At 30.0% G+C, this 27,164-nt stretch overlaps 1 protein-coding gene and 1 long non-coding RNA gene across 11 annotated transcripts in view; both read left to right on the forward strand.

Moving 5' to 3' along the window:
- LOC114181543 (uncharacterized) overlaps positions 1–21,857 on the forward strand; it is a 74,011-nt gene extending 52,154 nt beyond the window's left edge. For 3 of the 9 annotated variants that reach the window (XR_014994652.1, XR_014994653.1, XR_014994651.1), the window contains 6 exons: positions 20,780–20,886; positions 20,968–21,046; positions 21,186–21,245; positions 21,342–21,489; positions 21,572–21,630; positions 21,725–21,857. Coding sequence is in view for 1 of the 9 variants with exons in the window: in XM_085672757.1 (XP_085528883.1) it covers positions 70–403 (334 nt within the window). In the remaining 8 variants the exon portion in view is untranslated. Of the gene's footprint in view, positions 1–69; positions 488–20,001; positions 20,115–20,207; positions 20,251–20,301; positions 20,404–20,779; positions 20,887–20,967; positions 21,047–21,185; positions 21,246–21,341; positions 21,490–21,571; positions 21,631–21,724 lie in introns of those variants that run through there. The other 6 variants (XR_014994665.1, XR_014994664.1, XR_014994663.1 and 3 more) reach the window with 4 other exon arrangements.
- A 2,007-nt stretch (positions 21,858–23,864) lies between these two features.
- Positions 23,865–27,164, forward strand: LOC114181643 (uncharacterized). Of its 2 annotated transcripts, none has more exons than XR_014994666.1 (5): positions 23,865–24,897; positions 25,041–25,183; positions 26,327–26,413; positions 26,497–26,941; positions 27,033–27,164. It is a non-coding gene; the product is annotated as an uncharacterized LOC114181643 (long non-coding RNA). The 2 variants fall into 2 exon arrangements; XR_014994667.1 differs by having other exon boundaries at positions 23,865–24,885.

A 27,164-nucleotide genomic window follows, 5' to 3' on the forward strand; every position in this document is an offset into this window, starting at 1 on the left:
AGTTTTTTCGGCGATTAATTTTTTTTAGATACTTGAATTAAAGTTTACATATGAATGATTTTGGTGTAGGTCTCAATCCTCACTTACGAAGAGTGAAACTAATTCATGGTTAAAACATTTGGAGGGTTTAATAATGCAAAATGAGAAGGCCAAAGTGTCCCCATGTCCAATGGAGCAGGATGATGCTCTTATAGATATAAGAACCCAGGTTGATGAAGCACACACGGATATGCTAAGGTTAAAGAGCACAAATCATGGGTTCCTCATTTGTTTTTGGATACAAGGGACCTTAATTATTGTTATCATTGTATATACATTTTTTGTATTTTATTTTAGTGGAATACAAAATGAAATTATTTTTTTTAATTTAATTACTATTATGGTTGTATTTTTAATTAGGTAAATGTACAGTGATATATTATTCATGGAAAAGTGATGTATGTATTCTGAATATTTCTACCAGTTACAATTTATGAAGAATTTTAGATCTCTTCTCTTCACCAAATATTAACAATATAGATTTTTGTTTAATAGGACTTGGTGTTGCTATTTTTCATAACCATATAATTCATATATGTAGAAATATATATATATATATATATATATATATATATATATATATAAATATATATATATATATATATAAATATATATATATATATATATATATATATTTATATATATCATTTTACGATTATTCATTTTTCATGACTGTTCATATCATCAAATATCATTAAAAAAATAATAGTAATAAATACACGAATACTGATGCATAGTTAAAAAAAAGACTTAAAATTAAAATATTTAATTTAGAAGGTGCTGTTGAAAAAACAAATCAATGAAACTGAAAAGGTAAATGATACACATATCTATTCTTTAAATCTTATTTTTAACTAAAATTGTTCCTACGGCCTTTAAAAGAGCTAATAATATTCTGCAGGTTAGTTTTATAAACGGTAGCCTTTATTTTGTTTTCTTAAAACAATTAATTAGTTTAAATTAAATTTTGTTTATTTAGATTAGTAGTGGGAAAAAAAATTTTAATTTTCAGTTAAAATTCAGACATATTTGATTAAGTCAGTATCGAAAACAAAGTTTTTTAAAAAGTGAATTTTGAATTTTGAATATAATGCAAATATTTGGATGTATATTTAAATATATATATATATATATATATATATATATATATTTGTTTGTTTTAGTTTTTGCTAGTTATAATATTTTTACAGTTTTGAAACAATTGATTTTATTTTCTTATATAATAAATTATACGAGATTAATTTTTATTTATTTTCAATTGTTAGATTAAATTATATTTTTTTTATTTCAAAGAATTATAAAACTGCTTAATAAAATTTTATATAAAATTTAAAATACAAAATGTATAAAATTAAAAATTCACATTTAAATTAGATAATTATTTGTTGAAGTTATTAGTTATTTAAATTAAAATTAATAATTAAAAAGACTAAATTAGTTAGTAATAAAGATGTAGTTTTGAAAATTATAATAGATGTAACGTAAAAAAGATAAAGTCAAAAAATAACTGATTTAATATAATAAAAATCAGTTTTGCTTATTGATGTTTTTTTTAATTGAAGGTGTACATGAAGAAGGTCACTGATATGTATTAGTTCTTTAATATAATATCTTCTCATTATTGCAGAATAGTGGTTCACATTTGGATATTCAAAAGCTGTGTTCCACATTCAAAGATAGTTGTTTTTTTATGTTTATTAATTTGAATTATTATTATTTTTAAAGAAAGAGTTGAAACAGTCCCGGTTAAAGGTTAGAGTTCGAAAGGAAAGAATTTTGCATGTCCTTTAGAAAGAGAAATTAATTAAAGATGATTTTTATTTGAAAGTGAATTTGACTTGTTTGATGAATGTTTTTATGTTTTTTTTGTTATAGTTGTTCACATGAATAATGTACCTTTTATATATATATATATATATATATATATATATATATATATATATTTTTTTTTTTTTCTTTTTTTTTTCTAAAGATAATTTTTCTATGAGTAATTTGGTATGGGGAGAATGTGGAAGAGGTGGCACAAATGATTGATTGACATGTTCGAAATGTCGAGACTTTTGCAACTATAGTTTGTTCCAGTGAATTTCTTTCCGTTTTTATCTAATTGTTTTTTATGTTTGTGTATTCATGAATTAATTCTTGAGGTTTTTTATAGGAAACGATGAGATGAACAATATCAATATCTTATATTGTATTGTCAAAGAATTTGAAAACGAATTAAGAACTCTTAGAATGTTGTGACTAGTCCTCTGATTCGAATCGGAGGAAGAGGAAAATCTTGTTATCAAATGCTTCACTAAATGTGGCGTAATGTACTGTAAGATCACATTGGTTCTCAACAAAATTTGAAAGAATTTATGTTTTATGTTAATTGTTCTTAATAGCATAACATCAGCCAAAACACTCACCCCATCTTGGTATTGGATTTACGATACTCTTGTAAATTTATCTAAAATAATAATATGTTGTTAACATTATTTTTTTAATGTGACACATTTTTTGTTTTTTAGGTTTATTTTATTGCTTTTTATGATTTCACTGACAGCACCTTCACATTCACACAACATATACCTGATGTTAAGTGTTGGTTGCACCCACGTTTTGCTATGCGTACCCCTACATTTTACTTAGTTGCATCCATGTTATTAACACTTTATTTGTTCTTTATATCCCATGTTTCCTTATTTACATCACTTTTTTGGCTAATCTTTATTTTACTCTTCACAGTCTCTATTTTATTATTAATCATACTTCATACTTTTCATTATTCAGCATCTCATTAAATATAAAATAAATATATTTTAAAGTAACATTAAAATGTCTTTTTTTATAAATAATAAAAATATGAAAAAAATACATTTTTAAAGATTTTAAAACTATTATTATAATATTTTAACCACTTTAAATATACTTCTAATTTGGTTATTCCAATATTTTAACCACTTTATATGTACTAATTTGGTTATTCCAATATTTTAACTACTTTAGATGTACTAATTTGGTTATTCCAATATTTTAACCATTTTGGATGCATTTCTAATTTAGTTATTGTAATATTTTAAACCACTTTGGATGCACTTCTAATATGGTTATTTTAATATTCTAAACTACTTTAAATGCACTTTTAATTTGGTTATTTCAATTTTCAAATCACTTTGAATCACTTCCAATTTGGTTATTTTAATATTTTAAATCCTTTACGTACATTTCTAATTCAGTTATTTATATATTTTAAAATCACTTTGCATATACTTCTACTTTAGTTATTTTAAAACTATTGGAAATATCTTTCAATATTCATAATTTTGGTTTTACAAAATATTACATTAAAATTAAAAATCTATTTTACCCACAAATATTTTCTATAAAAGTTTTCTAGTTACAAATGTTTCCAATAAAATTCTTCTACCGAAACATGTGTTTTTCAAAGAACTACATGATCTTGATTCTCCCTTTTGAATGGCGATACGTAGGACAAAAGTTAATCCTTGTCGGACTCACTCACTAGTGCAGTAAGGGCTTTTTGCCCCGGTTGTTTTTCTCATTTTGCCTCGGGTCTGGAACCGAGGCATATTAGGACGAGGCCTAAAGACACCCCTTTTGGCATCGGTCGTTACCCGAAGCCATAAAATTCCTTTTATACCTCGGTTCTAAATGAACCGGAGCCATAGTGTTCTGTAACCTCGCCAGCGAAAAGCAGCAGCCACCACCATCTTCTTCCACCGTGACCGCGAGTTCCGACACCGCAACAACAGCCAGCGTTCCGCAATAGCAACAACATTGTCTGGACCTGCAACCACCAAGGCAGCACCTGCAACGTTCACCATCAACACAGATCCACTGCCTGCACACGAGCCAGATTCGAACCATCATCAACGCTCCGCAGATCTGGCAGATCTGAAACTGCGACCAACGCCTCCATTGCAGCAACGAGAGCAAGATGCATTCTTCGCAACGCTCCAACACTGATATGCACCATTAACGCTCACGCAAAGCTTCATTGAGCCGCGACACACAACCTGCAACAGCAGCGTCAACGAGCCATGGAACCTGCACTAGCCACCGCAGCTCCACCATCTCCATCGCACAGCCACATCACAGGAGAAGAAGAAGCACAGGCAGCAGCGCATCCAACCATCACCACTGCGCCTGGAACAACCATGCCAGAGGGAGAAGAGAAAGGGTACTGTTGCAGAGAGGGGCGCGGGGAAGAAGAAGAGAAAGGGGGCTCGCGAATTTGGTGCCCTAATTAAACCATATGGCCTCGGTTATTAATTGAACCGAGGCATATAGCCCTATTTGGCACCGATTCAGACCCACCCGAGGCCAAAGAGGTAACGACTAGTGGGTTTTTGGCTTCGGGTCTGTGTAACCGAAGCATATGAGCCTCCTTTGGCACCGATTTTTGGCAAACCGAAGCATATACATCTCTTTTGCTTCGGGTTAAGCTGAACCGAGGCATAAAAGTTGTTTGAAATTGCAAAAATGCCACCGCGCCATTATATGCTTCGGTTCCTGGACAACCGAGGCATATAAGGCGAGGTAAAAATCAATTTCTGCACTAGTGACTCCTTACAAATCCAAAATATTCAAAAAATATGTTTTCAAATAGTTTTTTTCTAGAACTACGTGGTCCTAATTTTCGACGGTAAATGGGAGTACATAGGATCGAGGTTAATCTTTGTCGGATCTGAAAGTTAAAATATATGTTTTTGTTTATTTTATACCTTCTTTATTTTTATTTTTGGGAAAAACATTTATAAAAATCACCTTCATTTTACATAGTTAAACCGACACTCGAACCTAAAATCTGATTTTAACATACCAACTCTTATTTCATAAAGTGGTCTTATTTTATCATTATCCTTATTTGTGAATGAAGATAAATAAATCTTATTTTGAAATTTGTTTCATGGTATGTTTCTTCTTTATTTGATTGATAATAATAATAAATTAAAAAATGTATTTTAAATTGTTACATAATAAATTATTTAGAATAATCTAAAAGTATGAATGATAATAATTGTTTAAAAAATCACTCTTATGAAATGGTTATATATTGTTACATAAATAATAGTTACCAATTATATTTTATATATTATATTTTAATTCAATTAATTAGCTTGTATTTATTAAAATAAAACATTACAGATTTCAATTATAAAAATAATTTATGTATGAATATTTACATGATAAATACATTTTAAAAAGTATTTCGGTATTAATTCCACAAATTTCAGAATAAATATTTATAACAAAAAGAAAGTAATTAAAATGAATTGAGATTATAAAAGAAGTTATGCTTTAGTCATTTAGGAAGTTAGTTAAGAAATTTCTATAAAAATTAAGTCCACAAAGAAATGTTGAGAAGTCGGATATAGTCGACTTTAAGTCTATTAGTACAACTTATTACATATTTATTGATATCTTAAGATGAAATATGCCATGGTATCATAGCTTATATAATAAAGTGGTGAAAATGCCTTAATTATATCTTATTTTAACGATATAAATACATTTTGAATGAATGTTTATATGATAAACAACTTCCGATAAGTATTTTGGTGAAGAAAATTATTAAATTTATGTATTGGTTAGTCAATAATATCATAAATGTTGGTTTGTTTTAGGACATGGACCTAATGACAATTTATCTTTTTATGTTATATGTAAATATAAAGTTAGATATTATAATTTATATTTTAGAAAAATTAAGAAAATATTGTACACCATTAAACAAATGATGAAGAAAGGAGAATAAACGCATGCTTTAAAGAGAGCCACAACCTCAATATAAATCACCCATTGTTTTTTCATAACCATATAATTCGTATATGTAGAAATATTTATGGTTGTTCGTAATGAATGTTAGGAACATGGCAATAAAAGAAGAATAAAGGAGAGGAAAATAGACACAGAGAATTTAACGTGGTTCGGTGTACAATGTGTATGCCTACGTCCACGACTATACTAGGAAGTATTTGTATTTTTGGTGTATCTCAAAGCTTTACATAAAGTCTCTTATATAGTAAAATAGAGAACCATATCTCACTATTTTGAGCAATGTGAGACTAAATCAAGCACCATAATACTAACAATTCTCTCACTTGGGGTTTGATTTACATTACCACCTAGTGTCGTGCCTTCATCATCAATTTTCTCGTAGGCCAGTTGAGGCAATGCAAAGCCTCAACTTAGTTGTTGTGACAGTGCTGGATTCTCTGCACCTGAAATCTTCAACAAAAAAAATGTCTCCATCATTTATCAAGTTTCTGATAAAATGATACTTCAATTCAATGTGCTTGCATCTGGAGTGAAGAATTAGATTTTTATCTAGACAAATGGCACTTTGACTGTCACTGAACAACGGAGATTCATCTTGCCCTTTTCCTAATTCTTTTAGAAGATTCTTCAACCATATCATCTCTTTTGCTGCTTCTGAGATAGCTACATATTCAGCTTCAGTGGTTGAAAGGGAAACTCTTCCTTAAAGTTTAGACTTCCAACTGATAGTTATGCCACCCAACGTAAAAATATAACCTATTGTGTTCTTTCTACCATCCAAATTACCTCCAAAATCTAAATCAGAAAACCCCTGTAAAGTGAGATTACTCCTTTTAAAAGACAAATGCATCTTTGAAGTGCCCTTCAAATATCTCAATATCCACTTCACGCCTTCCCAATGCTCATTTTCGGGATTGGATAGAAACTTGCTCACAATTCCCACTGCATGTGCTATATCAGGTCTGGTGCAAACCATAACATACATCAAGCTCCCTACTGCAGATGTATATGACACTTTAGACAGATGACTTTCTTCTTTCTCTGTCTGAGAAGATTCCCTTTTTGAGAACTTTAAGTGAGTTCCCAAAGGTGTATTCCTGGTTTTAGCATTTCCAACATTGAACCTACTAAGCAATTTTTCTATATATTTTTCCTGAGATAAGTTTAAAATACCTTCATATCTATCCTTGGAAATTCTCATACCAAGAATTTGCTTGGCTGGACCAAGATCCTTCATTTCAAAATTTTTTGACAATTATTTCTTCAACTTGTCAATTTCTGCCATATTAGCACCAGCAACCAACATGTCATCAACATAGAAGGCAAGAATGATATAACTGTCAACATATTTCTTCACGTAACAACAATGATCTTCTTCACATCTGTGAAATCCTGAGTTTCTCATAAACTCATTAAACTTCTTGTACCATTGTCTTGGTGCTTGTTTCAACCCATACAAACTTTTATGAAGCTTGCATACAAGATTTCCTTTGCCTTGTACTTCAAAACCTTTTGGTTGTGCCATAAAGATTTCTTCCTCAAGATCTCCATATAGAATGCAGTTTTCACATCTAACTGCTCTAGATGAAGATTTTCTACAGCTACTATACTCAAGATAATTCTGTGGTAGTTATCTTGACAACAAGAGAGAAAATTTCTGTGAAGTCAATTCCCTGTCTCTGTTGGAACCCTTTCACTACGAGTCTAGCCTTATATCGTTTGCTGCCATCTGGTTATTCTTTTAACCGATAGACCCACTTGTTTTGCAAAACATTCTTTCCTTCTGGAAGCTTGGTTAAAGACCATGTCTTACTCTTCTGAAGAGACTTTATCTCATCTTCCATTGCTAGCTCCCACTTAATAGATTCATCTCCTTGCATAGCCTCAACAAAATGCTCTAGCTTACCAGCATCAGTCAACAACAAGTAATGCAATGAAGGGGAATACCTTTGTGGTGCTACAATTGTTCTGCTAGACCTTCTAGTCGATAATTCAGGAGTTACAGACTCTACTATCTGTTCAAGTTCTGACCCAGATTCTGACTCAAGCTCTGACTCAAGCTCTACTTCTGTATTCTGCCTTCTGTTGACTACATCACTTTCTGAAATTTCTTCTAATGATACCTGCTCTGGCTGGTTATTTGCATTTACAAATTTTGCAGTACTGTCCTTATAGAACATGTTTTCAGTAAAAGTAATATTTCTACTTCTGATAATTTTCTTGTGTTGGTCATCCCAAAACCTGTAGCCATACATGTCAGATCCATAGCCAATGAAATAACATCACTTTGCCTTAGGGTCCAATTTATCTCTACTATTAGAGTTCAACAAAATATATGAAGCACAACCAAAAACTTTCAGATGTGAAAGGTATACCTATTTCCATACCATACATCTTCAGGTAACTTATAGCCTAAAGAAACTGATGGTCCTCTGTTTATGAGATAGGCTGTTGTGCTTATTGCATCTGCCCAAAATACCTTGGTAATCCTGACTGGATTCTCATACATCTTATTCTCTCATTCAAGGTTCTGTTCATTCTTTCTGCCACACCATTTTGTTCTGGTGTTCTTGTAATTGTCTTGATCATTCTGATCCCGTTCTCTGAACAAAACTCCTTGAATTGACTACTGTCATATTCTCCACCATTATTAGACTTCAAACATTTAATCTTTAAACCTGTTTGAGTCTCAACCTCCTGTTTCCACCTTTTAAACACATAAAACACATGAGATTTATTTTTAAGAAAATAAACCCATACCTTTCTTGTAAAGTCATCAATGAAGGTTACGTAATACTTTGAACCTCCAAGAGATTTCACTGGAGCTGGCCCCCAAACATCTGTATGCACTAGTGCTAGTCTTTCAACTTTAGACGACTTACTTGTTTTGGAGAAGCTAACCTTTTTCTGCTTTCCAAAAATACAATGTTCGCAAGGTCCAACGTCAACATGCTTCAAGTTAGGTATTTTACCTTTTGAGACCATGAGCTTCATTCCTTTCTCACTCATACGCCCAAGCCTCTGATGCCACAAAGAGGAACTATTGCCAATTTCTGCAACTGATATCATATCCTCATATGCAATCATGTAAAGAGATCCTTGCTTCTTTCCATGAGCAACAACAAGATTACCTTTCATTACTTTCCAGTGTCCATCTCCAAAGGTGGTGTAATGCCCCTCATCATCCAACTGCCCTATAGATATTAAGTTTCTCTTTAAGGCATGAATATGTCTAACATTATTCAAAGTCCACACACTTCCATTAGAGGTTCTGATATTGATATCACCTCTTCCTATAATATCAAGAGATTTTTCATCTGCAAGGTAGACCTTCCAAAACTTTCCTGGAACATAGTTAGATAATAATTCTAAGGAAGGTGTAGTATGAAATGACGCACCTGAGTCCATAATCCATGAGTCAATAGAACTATCTAGACTACATAATAGTGCATCTTCAATTTCATCAGTTGCTGCATTTGCTGATTGATCATCATCTTGCCTCTTGTTGTTGTTGTTCTTCCTTGGAGCCCTACATTGATTTGTAAAGTGACCCCTTTTCTGACAATTCTAATAAGTGATATCATTCCGGAATTTTGGTTTTGATTTCTCTCTAGACTTTGATCTGCCTCGGCCTTGATTACGACCTTTATGGCTACTTCTTCCTCTAGTTTCAGTACTCAATGCTGAATCAGAACTAGAACTGGAAGATTCCCCTAAACTTTTCCTACGAACATCTTCGCTTAAGATCAAGTCACGGATGTTATCAAACTTCAACTTACTATTACTTGCAGAATTACTAACTGCAGTAACAGTTGCACTCCAACTTTCCGGAAGAGATGATAATAAAATTAATGCTTTCACCTCATCATCAAATGTTATCTGCACTGATGTCAACTGCACAATAATTGTATTAAATTCACTAATATGATTAGTAATCGAGTTACCTTCACCCATTTTTAGGTTGACTAGCCTGCGAATCAAATACACTTTATTGGCTACAGATGGCTTCTCATACATATTTGACAACGCCTTCATCAAATCTATGGTTGTGTTCTCGTTCATGATGTTGAACGCAACATTCTTGGCTAATGTCAACCGGATCACACTGAGTGTTTGTCGATCTAACAAATCCCATTCTGCCTGCTCCATGTCGGTTGGCTTCTGCCCTGTTAAGGGTAGATACAACTTCTTCTGATACAGGTAGTCCTCTATCTGCATCTTCCAGAACCCGAAGTCACTGCCATAAAATTCTCAATCCTCACCTTCCCTTCTTCCAATGTCATTGCTCTTGTTGCTTTTGACGAAAGATCCTGCTGCTTTTGACCAAAGCTTCTGCTGCGACTTTTGACCAAAGCTCCTACTGCCTTTAATCAAAGCTCCTACTGCCTTTGACCAAAGCTCCTGCTACGGCTTTTGACCAAAGCTCCTGTTGCGACTTTTGACCAAAGCTCCCACTACTTCTCTAAACTGAGATCCCCAAGAAGAAAAAATAGAAACCAAATCTTTTTTGATGTAGAAGATCAAACAATGTTGCAACCATAGATCATACTAAGAAAAATGGCTCTTGATACCAATTGTTACGAACAAGGCAATAAAGGAAGAATAAAGGAGAGAAAAATAGACACAGAGAATTTAACGTGGTTCGGCGTACAATGTGTATGCCTACGTCCATGACTACACTAGGAAGTATTTGTATTTCTGGTGTCAATGCCTTATGTGGTTAGACTCAGGTCTCATTGGTGTTATATCTCCCAGTGAAACCCCCTCCTTATAAACCTAAGAAATGGTATCAGAGCTGATGGTTAAAACCGACTTAGACGAGTGCAATATAGTCCTAGTATCGAAAGTCTTCCTGGCAAGGGTACTAGGTAAAGCGTGTCCCGTTAAGAAAAGAATGGAAGTACAGAAAAGGACAAAAAAATGAGTACTCGTGGTTGGGAATGCTTCTGTTGGAAGGGGAGTGTACCAATGTGGTTGAAAGGACTCACCCTTGAGTGGGAGATTGTTAGGAATCCAAGTGTGAGTCTAAGTCCCACATTGACCAGAAATGAGAAAGTAGAGCACCATATAAGGATCAAGGCCCATAATCCCATCGCCTTAAGGTTTTGGGTTGAGAGTGGTGTCAATTTCTTATGTGGTTGAGCGATCTCATTGGTGTTGTTTCTCCCTAATGAAACCCCCTCTTTATAAACCTAACAATGAATAGTTTTATTTGGTCAATGTGTACTAATTATTTATACTTTTCAAATGTGAGTTGAATATCTATATTAATATTATTAGCTTTTTTTTTGTACAAATTTAATTTTATTGTTGGAATGTTTTATAAATAATATATATATATATATATATATATATATATATTATGATTATTCATTTTTTTTCTTGACTGTTCTACATATCATCAAATATAATTAAAAAATAATAATAAATACGCGAATACTCATGCACAGGTAAAAAAAAAACTTAAAATTAAAATATTTATTTTAGAAGGTACTGTTTAAAAACAATCAATTGAACTGAAAAGGTAAATGATACACGTTAAGAACATAAAAGTTATGTAAATCTATTTAAAAAGAATTGGTTCCTGATAAAAAAAATAATTGTTACAGCTTTAAAAGTTTATAATATTCTGCAGTTTAAAAAGAAAATTTTTGAATGGTAGCCTTTATTTTGTTTTCTTAAATGAATTAGTTAAAATTAAATTGTGTTTACTTGATTAAGACGGACATAAATTTTCAATTTTCTTTATCTCATCTATTTTTTCTCCTATCGAATTCATTTAAAGTTCATTTTATTAAAAAATAATCTATTTAAATTTATTTCATTATATTTAGATTTTAAGTTGATCTATATTATTGAATATCCTTTTTTTAAATTCGGATTTTCAAATACGAAAAATGACAAAATATCCAATTCAGATTTTTAATCTAAATTTTTAGTTGGTTTGGACGGAAGGTCGAGATGAGTTGGTCTAGAAAAAGTTCAAGGTCGAGACAAGTCAATCCTGGCTGAAGCTCAACTAAAATTCAATCTAATCGACCCCAACCGAAATCTGATGAAATTCAGTCCATTCAACTCCGACCACCATTCAACCAAGTTGACCTTAACCAAAATTCAATCAACATCGACCAAGTCAGTCCCGACCAAAATATGGTCGAAATCGGCCAAGTTGGCCTCAAATACTTTTAGGGACATAAAACATTTTGCTTAATGCTCTATTTAATAATTATATGTATTTTATCTAGGTTAAATTATACCTTTGGTCCCCATTTTCGTAGCAAAATATAAATTTGGTCCCTCAATTTTTTTATCTCAATTTGGTCCCTATTTTGGGAAATTTGATGCAATCAAGTCCTTTCCGTTAGTGGTGTAGTAACGGCGTTAAATGGGGTGCCATGTGTTAGTTCCTGGATTTTTTTATTTTTTTTTTGAATTTTTTTTAAATTAAAAATTTTGCCACGTGGCAGTGATAGTACCACATGTCACTATCATGCGAGGTGTCATTTCTCTATTCACAATTTGGTCCCAATATTTTAATTTTTGTCTCAATTTAGTCCAAAATTTTGTAAAAATTGTGCAATTTTGTCCTTCTCCAAATTGAAACCAAATTTAATTTCTATATAAATGTGCACAAATATTTCTATCAAAATTGTACAATTTATACAGGAACCAAATTGAGAATAAGAAAATGACACATGGCATAACAGTGAAATGTGGCACTATCACTCACCACATGGCACTGTCACTTCCACGTGGCACAATGTCACCTTGACACGTGTCAAATTTTTAATTTTTTTTTAAATTTTAAAAAATAAATGAAATATAAAAAAAATTCAAAAAAATTCAAAAATTGACACGTGACATCCCATTTAATACCGTTACTACACCACTAATGGAAAGGACTTGATTGCATCAAATTTCTCAAAATAAGAACCAAATTAAAATAAAAAGAATAAAGTGACTAAATTAATATTTTACTACGAAAATAGGAACAACATTTTATCTATTATGTCATTTTATTTTAAGAAATAGTTGAAATATATGTAAATTTATCTTTTAGTCAAGTAACTTATTTTTTTTTCTATTATAAAAATCAATGTGTTTTCAATACGCTTGAAATGTTTACGTATTAATGGATACATGAACCGTTGATGACACCTGAATAATAAAATTCATGGATAAGTAAAACTAAAATATTTAATTTAGAGAGCACTCTTATAAAAGATATTCTAAAAAATAGAAACGGTACATATGTTATGATATAAAAATCCAGTAAATTATTTTTTAATTAAAAATATTCTTAATTCAAAAGAAAATTATACTTGTTTTAGTTTTTGATATTATAGTATTTTGCAGTTTTCTGAAAAAGTTTATAAATAAACCTTTGATTTTTTCTTTCTTATATAATTAAGTAATTTAAATTAAAATATATTTATTTGGGAGTTAAATTGAATTTAGACCTTTCTAATGTGTTGGAATTTTTCTTTCTTAAAATTATTAGATTCTAGTCCATAAGATGTTTATATATTTACGTTCAAATTTAATCTGTATCAGTTTAAAACAAAAACAAAAAATGAAGACGTTACTTTTATTATATCTTTTAGAAAACTTATCATGAAACAAATTTGATTTAGAAAGAAGAAACGTTTGTTTTCAGCACGATTAGGTTTTCAGTGAACATTGTTTTCTTTGAAAAACGTTTTTCTTTGCCTCTTTTCTGGACCATAGAAATGACGCAGCAGGTTTAGGTTTTCAATGAATGTTGTTTTGATCGAAAACCCTTTTCTTTTGCCGCTTCTCTCAACCAATGATCTCAACTGTGAAACAACCAAACATTAGTCTGTGCTCTGTCATAGCAAAAATTGAATGCGCAGATTCTTCTATAAACAAATTAGTCATCATTCACGTGAATGTATAGGACAAACCTGCTGAAAACCGTGTTTTTTCTGAACCAATAATGAAAGAAGCAATTTAATTACTACTGTCTTTATATCTAACTGTTTATAGTAAATAATTGAATGTGCACATTAAAATTGTTTCCTTCTTCTCCGATGTAAAAGAGAGGAAGAAATGCATAGTTTTTGAACTTTAATTTAACAGCATCTTATCTATTCATCATAAATTACGTCACATAGATATTAGTTTATCTTCTAATCGAGCTATTTCATACGATTATACAAATTTAGAAATATACTAAATAAATAAGTATAATAAAATATATTAAATATATTATATGAGTTTGTTGATATACTAATTAGATGAGTATAACAATATACATTAGAAAATTTCTTGATTCAACATAAATATTGATTTATCTTCTAATCGAGATTAAAACATACAAGAAGTTGTGATAGGTGACATGAAATAAAAATTTTCAAAATCTTATAAAATTCAAATTAGGAAAATATATCGCCAGCAACTATTTTTTTCTTTTTTATTCTTTTTAATCGTAAGTTTTAATGTTGCATTTTGGAGTCATTTTATGATTAGTATCCATATATATAAACGAACAAAAAATAAATCCTTTTTAAAAATATAATTTCAAGGTAAGTTTCTAAACTTTTTTAATAAATTTGTTATTGATTTAACAAGGGTTTAAGTAAAATTATTTTATATTTATGGTAAATTTTAAAAAAAAAAATATTAGACGAGTCATTTCATACTTTGATTACACAAGTCTAAAAATATACTAAATAAATGAGTATAGCAAAATATATTATATGAGTTTGTTATACACTAATTAAACGAGTATAACAATATATATTGTCAGCAAGTATTTTTCTTTTTTTTACTTTTTTTCAATCATAAATTTTCGTGTTGCATTTTGGAGTGCAGTGATATGTAAAATGAAATTTAAATTTTGATGAAAAGAAATGTAGAAATTACGAGAAAATGAGAGGTTCAGTTCATGGCATGTATGATAATAATGACTTGTTTAGTGTTAAAATCCAATTAAAGGTGTAATTTATTGAGCAAGTACATTGCTTCGATTGTAATACCTTAATACTCCTAAGAATCACGAGAATCATTAACTGGCACTAGCGTAAACACACTGCTATCGCGAGCAAGTATGTTTCTTTTTTATTCTATATAAATGGTAAGTTTTCATGTTGCATTTTGGAGTGTAGTGATATGTAAAATGAAATTTAAATTTTGGTGAAAAGAAATGTAGAAATTACGAGAAACTGAGAAATTCGGTTCATGGCATGGTATGATAATAATGACTTGTTTAGTGTTAAAAAAGGTGTAATTTATGGAGCAAGTACATTGCTTCGATTGTAATACCCTAATACTCCTAGGAATCACGAGAATCATTAATACTCTCATATACCCCGCCAAGGTCTAATGCATCAATACCCACTCCCTCAATTGACCTAGCCCATTCCCAACTTTGTGGACAAATTTTATGAAACTGTTGGGCTGTTTTTCCCTGCACCTCCAATAATTTCTTCAGCATTCCCATATTTTATGAAACTACCTAAAATACCTTTTTAACCTTTATGTCTTTTTCTTTTTTTAATTTTTATGTATTTTGTTAAAAAATAATTGTTGAAAGGGGAGCCTGATCAATCCAATAAAAATGATTTTGATGATGTCCAAAGTCATACAAGCACCTTGTATCACTTTTTTAGACTTAGTCTTGAACTTATCATTTGTATAGGTGATGTATACCTAGGATTACATGTAAGCCAAGCTTGAACGGTATAGATTAGTTGTCAGACTCTTGAATATATCAATTGCAGAACTCGTTAATGGAGTAGACATGTAACTAATGGATTATCATAAGGCACTGTACTTATGTAGTGAAAATTCACCCATGATAATCAATTAGGTAAATTTCCTAATACACTAATCTCATTAATACAACTCTGGTTTAAAAACAAATATGAAATCAATTTGAAAATTACACATCACTGAATCAAGAAGAGATTTTTCTAAGAGATTGAGATAGGCAGAGTTCTTGCATTCTTGGGAGATCATTCTATTAGACATTCAAGAAGATTGACAATGAATTCAATCTTGGATGGTCAAACTTGACATTGGGATTAAGTGTCACATTTGCACATTCATTGGGATTAAGTGTCACATCTGCACATAAAATATAAGATTAATTTTTATTTATTTTCAATTGTTAGATTGAATTTTATTTTTTTATTTCAAAGAAGTATAAAACTACTTAATAAAATTTTATATAAAATTTAAAATACAAAATGTATAAAATTAAAAAATTCAAATTCAAATTAGATAATTATTTGTTGAAGTTATTAGTTATTTAAATTAAAATTAATAATTAAAAAGACTAAATTAGTTAGTAATAAAAATGTAGTTTTGAAAATTAGTAATAGATGTAAGGTAAAAAAGATAAAGTCGAAAAATAACTGATTTAATATAATAAAAATCAGTTTTGCTTATTGATGTTTTTTCTTCAATTGAGGGTGCACAGAAAGAAGGTACTAATATGTATTAGTTCTTAAATATAATATCTTCTTATTGTGGAACAGTGTTCACATTTGGAGATTCAAAGACAGTGTTCCATATTCAAATTTGTTGTTCTTTGATGTTTATCAGTTTGAATAATTATTATTTTTAAAGAAAGAGTTGAAACAGTCCTGGCTAAGGGTTAGAGTTCAAAAAGAAAGAATTTTGCATGTCCTTTGGAAAGAGAAATTAATTAAAGATGATTTTTATTTGAAAGTGAATTTGACTTGTTTGACGAATATTTTTATTTTTTTTTTCGTAATTATTCACATGAATAATATACCTTTTATATATATATATATATATATATATATATATATATTTTTTTTTTTTTCTCTTTAGGATTTTCCTATGAGAAATTTGGTATGGAGAGAATGATTGATTGAACTTGTTCGAAATTTCGAGACTTTTGTAACCATATTTTTTTCTAATGGATTACTTTTCGTTTTTATCTAATTGTATTTTAAGTTTGTGTATTCATGAATTAATTCTGAAGGTTTTTTTATAGGAAACGATGACATGAACAATATCAATCTCTTATATTGTATTGTCAAAGAATTTGAAAACGAATTAAGAACTCTAAGAATGTTGTGACTAGTCCTCTGATTCGAATCAGAAAAAGAGGAAATTCTTGTCATCAGATGTTTCATAAAGTAGTCTTGTTTTATCATTATCCTTATTTGTGAATGAAGATAAATAAATCTTATTTTGAAATTTGTTTTATGGTATGTTTCTTCTTTATTTGATAATAATAATAAATTAAAAAAATGTATTTTAAATTGTTACATAATAAATTATTTAGAATAATCTAAAAGTATGAATGATAATAACTGTTTAAAAAATCACTCTTATGAAATGGTTCTATATTGTTACATAAATAATATATAGTTACCAATTATATGTTATATATTATTTTTTAATTCAATTAATAGCTTGTATTTATTAAAATAAAACATTACAGATTTCAATCATAGAAATAATTTATGTATGAATACTTACATGATAAATACATTTTAAAAAGTATTTCGGTATTAATTCCACAAATTTCAGAATAAATATTTATATCAAGAGAAAGTAATTAAAATGAATTGAGATTATAAAAGAAGTTATGCTTTAGTTATTTACGAAATTAGTTAAGAAGATTTCTATAAAAATTAATTCCACAAATAAATGTTGAGAAGTCACATATAGTCGACTTAAGTGTAATAGTACATCTTATTACATATTTATTGATATTTTAAAATGAAATCTAGCATGGTATCATAGCTTATATAATAGAGTGGTGGAAATGTCTTAATTATATCTTATTTTAACCATATAAATACACTTTTGAATGAATGTTTATACGATAAACAACATCCAATAAGTATTTTGGTGAAGAAAATAATTAAAATGAATTAAGCTTCTCAAAGAATTAAGCCACAACCTTAATATAACAGGTGGAGAGCAAGCATGTAAGAAACAATCACCCATTCTTTTCCTACAAATATATAAATTATCAATATCACAATCACCCTTTTTTTTTCATAACCATATAATTCATATATGTAGAAATATTTATGTTGTTCGTAATGAATAGTTTTATTTGGTCAATGTGTACGAATTATTTATACATTTCAATTCTGAGTTGAATATCTATATTAATATTATTAGCTTTATTTTTTTTATACAAATTTTATTTTATTGTTGGAATGTTTTATAAATAATATATATATATATATATATATATATATATATTATGATTATTCATTTTTTTCTTGACTGTTTTACATATCATCAAATATAATTAAAAAATAATAATAAATACACGAATACTCATGTACAAGTAAAAAAAAACTTAAAATTAAAATATTTATTTTAGAAGGTACTGTTTAAAAATATATCAATTGAACTGAAAAGGTAAATGATACACGTTAAGAACATAAAAGTTATGTAAATCTATTTTTAACAAAAATGGTTCCTGATAAAAAAAATATAATTGTTACAGCCTTTAAAAGTTTATAATATTCTGCAGTTTCAAAAGAAATTTTTTGAATGGTAGCCTTTATTTTGTTTTCTTAAATGAATTAGTTTAAATTAAATTGTGTTTACTTGATTAGGGTCGGACATAAATTTTCAATTTTCTTGATCTGATCTATTTTTTCTCTAGATCTATTTTTTTTCCAATCGAATTCATTTAAAGTTTATTTTATTAAAAATTAATCTATTTAAATTTATTTACTAAATTTAGATATTAGTTGATCTATATTTTATATATTTTTTAATTGAATATCTTTTCTTTGAATTCGGATTTTCAAATATGGAAAATCACAAAATATCCAATTCAGATTTTTAATCTAAGTTTTTAGTTGGTTAGGACAGAAGGTCGATATGAGTTGATCTAGATAGAGTTCAAGGTCGAGATAAGTCAATCCTGACTGAAGCTCAACTAAAATTCAGTCGAATCAACCCCAACCGAAATATGACAGAATTCAGTCCATTCAGTTCCGACCACCATTCAACCAAGTTGACCTTGACCGAAATTCGATCAACATCGACCTAGTCAGTCCCAACCAAAATATGGTCGAAGTCGACCAAGTTGGCCTCAAATACTTTTAGGGACATAAAACTTTTTGTTTAATGCTCTATTTAATAATTATTTGTATTTTATCTAGGTTAAATTATATCTTTAATCCCCATTTTTGTAGCAAAATATCTTCTAAGGTCTCTGACGAAGCAGGTTTAGCTTTTCCATGAATATTGTTTTCTTTGAAAAACGTTTTTGTTTGCCTCCTTTCTGAACCAATGAGCATAAGATATGATGAGTATGAAAGAGGCAATATTAATGAAGAAGACACCAACCTCTCTGCAATTTCTAGGGTTTTTCTTTCATTGAAAGCTGTATTGTTTCAGAGGGTTTTCTGCACTCATTCCAACTTACAAATGACGCAGCAGGTTTAGTTTTTCAATAAATCTTGTTTTCATTGAAAACCTTTTTCTTTTGCCGCTTCTCTCAACCAATGACCTCAACTGTGAAACAAAATATCTCTGCAATATCTTCTAAGGTCTGTGATGCAGCAGGATTAGGTTTTCAATGAACATTGTTTTCTTTGAAAAACGTTTTTCTTTGCCTCTTTTCTGAACCATAGAAATGACGCAGCAGGTTTAGGTTTTCAATGAATGTTGTTTTGATCGAAAACCCTTTTCTTTTGCCGCTTCTCTCAACCGATGACTTCAACTCTTCATAGCAAAAATTGAATGCGCAGATTCTTCTATAAACAAATTAGTCTTCATTCACGTCAATGTATAGGACAAACCTGCTCAATGATTCATTATTTTCTTTTTTACTAGAATATGTTAGTTAAACAAATTTTAATATTTAAAGGATTTTAAAAATAAAGTCTTAAAATATAGATTATATTTATAATTATATTAGAATCTATCTATTAATGAATTTAAAAAAAATCTAAAATATTAGAAAGAAATTAAATTAAATTTAACAGGTAGATAAAAATAATTTAAATTAAATTAACTGATTATATAAGAAAATAAAATATAAGATATTTGTTCATAAATTTTCTCTATAAACAGTAAAATATAAACAAACTAAAAATGCAATTTAGAAAAGAATGAAAATAAAATAATGAGATAAAAAAATCTTAATTTTAAAATTCAATAGTAACATAAAATATAAAAAAAATAGTAAATAAAATAAAAGTAATTCACGTGAGGGTCTTTAAAACCTGTGGTGCAAACATTTGTATGGACAGTGATAACGGTGCATTGCTTTTACTTTCAAAGCCAAAGCATTCGTATTGACTGTAACAACGGTGCATTATTATTTTTTTTCTTTCAAAGTTTCAAAATGAGAGAATAGGTTTCCTTTTCTTTAAAAGACCTAATTCATTTCTTCACTTTTTCAGAGATTAGGTTTGTTCCTCTAAGATAGCAGAGTGTGTTCTTCAGGTAACTTATCTTATTAAGTAGTTCTTGCATAATATGTTTCACTATTCTTTTTCTCTTGTTTCTTCATTTTTCTTTTACTCCTCCTTTTCCTTGGAGAAAATATGAGAAAGTACAGTGACAAGTGGAAGAAAGTTTGACAGAAAAATAGTTTTGGTCTAATTCATGACATATATTCATTTACCTTTACAACTTTCTATATACTCTCTTCATTTATATATACATAAAGTGCAATTTCTTTCATGCATATTCATGTTAAAATTTTTCTCTCTCTTATTCTAAGAACGTGAAAACTCTAAAGTTTAGACTTATTTTTATTTATTTTATGATTTAAGCATTCACTTTTGTATTTGTAAGAGCTAAAACTAATTCATAATTGAAATATATGGAGAGTTTAATAATGCAATATTCTAAATGTTTTTTCTTTGTATTAGCTTTAAGAAAGCATTAAATACTATAAATTGGATTTGGCTAAAAAGTATATAAATATGTACATGGTTTGTCTAAAGAGGATTTTTCTGTGGAAAATTAGGTATGGGGAGAATGTCGAAGAGGTGGCACAGTTGGTTGATTGAACATGTTCGAAGTTGATTGAACATGTTCGAAGTATCGAGACTTTTGCAACCGTAGTTTTTGATGGTGGATTTCTTTTCATTTTTATCTATTTGTTTTTTGAGTTTGTATTTTATTCATGGATTAATTCTGGAGTTATTTTGGTAGGAAACGATGAGACAAACAGTATAATCTCTTATATCGTATTGTCAAGGAATTTGAAAACCTTATTAAAAAATCATATCAGGTACTTTATTATTATTTTTTTAATTTTACTTTTGCACCATAATCGACAAATTCCTTTAATGCTTCGAGTGATGTTACAAAATTGGAACTAATTATCAATTATTTCTTCACTGATATTTTCTATGTGTAATTTTAATCAGGCTCTTGATCTCAAGAAAGGAGAAGCTAAAGCCATTTTTGAAGCTGCAACTAAGGAAAAGGTAATATACAACAAGGTGTTATTATGCTCTTTGTATATGGATTATCCTTGTTGTTATCGTGTGTTCATAATAAATGTGTGTGCTTGATATATACAGGTAAAGTGTCTTGTGCAGAGGTTGTGGAATGAGAAGGTCAAAGTGTCCCCATGTCCAATGGAGGAGCATGATGCTCTTATAGATATAAGAACCCAGGTTGATGAAACACACACTGATATGTTCAGGTTAAAGAGCACAAATCAAAAAGGTATGTCATGATTAATGGATTATAAGTTATGCATCATTCATGTTATCTAGACTAAGCCACAGCTATTGAATTGCATTTGCAGGGCTAAAAGATGTAAGAGCTCTCAAACAAGACGCTTGTCAAAACACTCGGTGCATCATGGTATTGTATCTATAAGACTCTTGTAAATTTATCTAATAATAATATATGTTGCCAACATTATTTTTAACATGATATACATTTCTTGTTTTTGTAGGTTTTCGTAGATATCTCTCTGTTCTGGCCGTTCCTCATTTGTTTTGGGATACAAGGACCTTAATTAATTGTATATACATTTTTTGTATTTTATTTTAGTGGAATATGAAATGAAATTATTTTTTTTAATTTAATTACTATTATGGTTGTATTTTTAACTAGGTAGATGTACAACGATATATTATTCATTGAAAAGTGATGTATGTATTCTGTATATTTCCAACAGTTACAATTTAAGAAGAATTTTAGATTTTTCTCTTGATCAAATATTAACAATATAGATTTTTGTTTAATAGCACCTAGTGTTGCTATTTTTCATAACCATATAATTCATATATGTAGAAATATATTTATATATATATATATATATATATCATTTTACGATTATTATTTTTCATGACCGTTCATATCATCAAATATCACTAAAAAAACAATAGTAATAAATACACGAATACTGATGCATAATTAGAAAAAAAGACTTAAAATTAAAATATTTAATTTAGAAGGCACTGTTGAAAAAAAATCAATGAAACTGAAAAGGTAAATTCTATTTTTCAGTTAAAATTCGAATAAATTTGATTAAGTCGGTCTCGAAAACAAAATTTTTATAAAAAGTGAATTTTGAATTTTGAATTTAATGCAAATATTTGGGTGTGCATTGAAATATTGACCCGTGATATAACCCCTAACTTGGATAGTTAGTTTTGATTTAGTTGTTCACCGTACTTTCTGATAATTTATAAGAAGGGCATTAAAAAATAAATACTAAATTAATTATGAAATATGAGTAGTTGGGTATCACTTTCAACTGAGGGAGATTCATTCTAAAACAAATCTGTCGTACATGAGAAAAAGGAGTATACTATTTTCACCATTTTTATTTACGTAAGTGAGAGTTCAAATTTAAGCAAATTTAATAAATATTTCTCTTCTCTGTTAGAAATTTATTATATACTTCTCTAATATATTTGGAATATTAAATATTTTGTTTAGTGCTCTAGTTAATAATTATTTGTATTTTATTTATATAGTGTCATTTTCTTTTAATTGCCAATAGTTGAAACATGTGCAGAATTGCTATTGGCAACGGTATTCAGCTTTTCAATACCAACTTTTTCTTTTGTTGAAATCTGTATTCTTTCACTCATTCCAACTTAGCAATGACGCAGCAAGTTTAGCTTTTCAATGAATTTTGTTTTCATTGAAAACCCTTTTCTTGTGCCGCTTCTATTCACCAATGACCTCAACCACGAAACAAACAATTTACTGTTTCTACATCTTTTCAATAACTTCTTTCTTTTCTTTCATTGAAAACCGTACTTTTTCTGAACCAATGAAAGAAGCAATTTAATTACTACTGTCTTTTTAATGGTAAGTTTTCATATTCTTGAATATATCGATTACATTAATGAATTAGATATTTAACTAATAGATTATCATAAAACATTGTATATGGAGTGAAAATTCACCTACGATAATCAATTAGGTAAATTTTCTAATAAACTAATCTAATCAGTAGGACTTTGGTTTTATGATTTATGATTTCAGAAAAAAGTAACAGAAACAAAATAATAATCCCGTGTTTTATGATTTCAAATTTTTGAAAAATTATATCTAAAATTTAACTTAAATGTCTTACTTTCTATCAGATATTTATTTTCATTACGATATTTAGACATGTTATTATAAATTAGAAAAATTACATCGTAAATCCCCTCTTATTTTCTTTTTTACTAGAATATGCTAGTTAAGCAAATTTTAATATTTAAAAGATTTTAAAAATAAGTCTTAAAATATAGATTATATTTATAATTATATTAGAATCTAAAACATTAGAAAGAAATTAAATTAAATTTAACATCTAGATAAAAATAATTTAAATAAAATTAATTGATTATATAAGAAAATAAAATATAAGATATTTGTTCATAAACTTTCTCTACAAACAGTAAAATATAAACAAACTAAAACATGCAATTTAGAAAAGAAAGAAAATAAAATAATAAGATAAAAAAATCTTAATTTTAAAATTCAATAATAACATAAAATATAAAAAAAATAATAAATAAAACAAAAGTAATTCACGTGAGCGTCTTTAAAACCTATGGTGCAAGCATTTGTATAAACAGTGGCAACGATACATTGTTTTTACTTTCAAAGCCAAAGCATTCGTATTGGCAGTGGCAAAAGTGTATTATTTCTTTTCTTTCAAAGTCCCAAAATGAGAGAGTAGGTTTCCTTCTTTTTAAGAGACCTAACTCATTTCTCCACTGCTCCGTAGATTAGGTTTGGTTCCATTAAGATACCTAATTTATTCAGAGGAAGAAAAAAAATTTTCTAACCTAGCTAGAAAGGAGAAGAAGAAGAGCAAAACAATAGTTTGCGGCGCTTGTTCTTCTTGCACTAGTACAAATTTTGCTTTTTACCTCGCCTTATATGCCTCGGTTGGTCAGGAACCGAAGCATATAATGGCGCGGTGACATTTTTGCAATTTCAAGCAACTTTTATGCTCGGTTCAGCGAAAACCCGAAGCAAAAGGGGGTTATATGCTTCGGTTCAAAAAAACCGGTGCCAAAAGAGGGTTATATACTTTGGTTCCAAAGACCCGAAGCAAAAAATGTGGCTGGATATTTCAAAAATGCCACTAACCATTAAGTCTTTGGCCTCGGGTGTCATTGAACCGGGGCCAAATAGGGCTATATGCCTCGGTTATTAATTGAACCGAGGCCATATAGTTTAATTAGGGTTCAAAATTTGCGAACCCCTTTTCTTCCCCGCGGTGCATTTCTCCTCTCTCTCTCTCTCTCTCTCTCTCTCTCTCTCTCTTTCTCTCTACAACTTGCTGCTCCAGCCACCCACCACCACCACGCGAAGTTCTGCAACCACGCTGTGCTGCCACTGCGCTGCTCCGGCCACTGTCTCCGCAAGCCGTTGCTGGTGGCTCTAGCGGACCGGGAAGCTTGCAAGGTCGTGACAAGCTCTCGCTGGTGGCTCTTCTTCGCTCGACAGATTTGCCGCCACCATGGCCTCCTCTTCGACGCCATCCATCGCACCAGGCGCCGTCGATGCTTCCTTCTCAGGACGATCTCGACGCCGACGCGATCAAGCGCCTACCGTTCATCCTGCACCAGCGCGTGGCGGCAAAGGAGTCGGATCTCTCAGGTCATGAAAAAGGTTTACGCAAGAAGCATTCTATGTGAAAAGTCTAGTCTTGGTTGTATGGTTTTTGATTCTTTGTAGTGTGCCTGTGTGATCAGTGCCAAGATTTTGTTTAGTATTGTGCAGAATACCGAAAATGTTGTTTTTCTCAATTGTAGATGAAGATGGCAGAGTGGTTGAGATAAAGGGAGAGGGAGCAATGAAAAATCGAAGATAATAACACTAATCCATGGCAGTGTCAGGAGAATAGCACTGGAAGAAACTTCAGCATGCACGCACTGAGTCATGACAGCTGGAATAGGTAATAACAATGAAATCACTGTCAAGTTAATCAAGCCAAGAACCATCAACAAAACAATATCAGGAAAAATCATTAAGCATAAAAATTTACCTGTATCTGATGAGTATGTAGTATGCCATTGAAGTTTTATTTTACTATCTTTATTTCAGTATAAAAACTCCTTCATCTTCCTATGCAGGTTACATTGTTGGTACTGCTTCCTTATCACATAGATTAGGTGGCTTTTATTTCAGTATAAAAAGCATGTTTTTCATATCTCTGTTGTTCAGAATGTGAGAACATTAATACTACCTCAGTGAATTTGGTGGCTTGTGGAGAAGAGAATCTTCCAAATCCTCTCTTGAGTTTCATAAAAAAGAAATACAATAACAAAGGCTTAGAATTTGGGTTTGATATTCGTATAAAATGGAGGCTTCTGAACTAGAAAGTGGGTGAATCTGAAGAGAATGGGTTTGTTGATGATGGATGGTTGCTGATGGGTACTGACGGGGTATATGGCCTCGGTTCTTACCATAACCAAGGCCAAAGGCTCTGCGAAATTTTTAATTAAAAAAAATATTGTTGAACCTATGGCTCCGGTCCCTCTGCAACCGAGGCAGAAAAGTGTTTTTACGGCCTCGGGTGATAACCGAGGCCAAAAGGCACCCCCTTTTGGCCTCACCCCAATATGCTTCGGTTCTAAAACCGAGGCAGAATGACAAAAATAACTGGGGCCAAAAGCCCTTATTACACTGGTGTTGGTAACTTATCTTATTAATTAGTTTTTGCATAATATGTTTCACTTTTCTTTCTCTCTTGTTTCTTCATTTTTTTTCTCCTCCTTTTCCTTGGAGAAAATCTGAGAAATCACAGTGACAAGTGGAAGAAAGTTTGACAGAAAAATAGTTTTGGTCTAATGCATGGCAATTATAAATTTGTAAAGACGTTATTTTTATTTATTTTATGGTTTAAGCATTCACTTTTGTATTTGTAAGAGCTATAATTGAAATATTTGGAGAGTTTAATGATGCAATCACGTCATATTCTAAATGTTTTTCTTTGTATTTTCTTTAAGAAAGCATTGAATACTATAAATTGGATTTGCCTAAAAAGTATATATATGTACATGTTTGGTCTAAAGAGGATTTTCATGTGGAAAATTAGGTATGGGGAGAATGTCAAAGAGGTGGCACAATTGGCTTATTGAACATGTTCGAAGTGTCGAGACTTTTGCAACCGTAGTTTCTTCTAGTGGGTTTCTTTTCATTTTTATCAATTGGTTTTTTGAGTTTGTATTGTAGTCATGAATTATAATTCTGGAATTATGTTTACAGGAAGCGACAAGGTGAACCATACCAATCTTGTATATCGTATAGTCAAGGAATTTTGGGTTAGAATAAGAACTCCAAAGAGCCTGTCCTCCAATTTGAACGAATTGGAGGAACTAAAAAATCTTGTCATCAAGTAGTTTACTAATTTCTTTTTGGTTTTTACTTTTGTGATGTCTAATCTTACATTTTGGAGTGTGTTCAGTTTGTTTCTTGATGTTGTGATGTATTTGGATGATAACACTTTTGTTGGTTTTCCACTCTTAAGTGTTGCCAGAAGATCTGTGTGCATGATATATACAGGTAAAGTGTCTTGTGCAGAGGTTGCGGAATGAGAAGGCCAAAGTGTTCCCATGTCCGATGGAGGAGCATGATGCTCTTATAGACATAAGAACCCATGTTGATGAAGCACACACTGATATGCTCATGTTAAAGAGCACAAATCAAAAAGGTATGTCATGATTAATAGATTATGAGTTATGTCATGATTAATACTTTGCTAACATTATTTTTAACATGATATACATTTTTTGTTTTTGTAGGTTTTGGTGTATATATCTCTGTGGTGGGCGTTCCTCATTTCTTTTTAGATACAAGGGACCTTAAATATTGTGATCATTGTATTTGTATTTTATTTTAGTGGAATACGAAATGAAATTATTTTTGAAATTTAA

This window comes from Vigna unguiculata, chromosome 4 (assembly GCF_037176805.1).
Source record: "Vigna unguiculata cultivar grain cowpea cultivar isolate G323 ecotype 2 chromosome 4, ASM3717680v1, whole genome shotgun sequence".
Classification (NCBI taxonomy): Eukaryota; Viridiplantae; Streptophyta; class Magnoliopsida; order Fabales; family Fabaceae; genus Vigna; species Vigna unguiculata.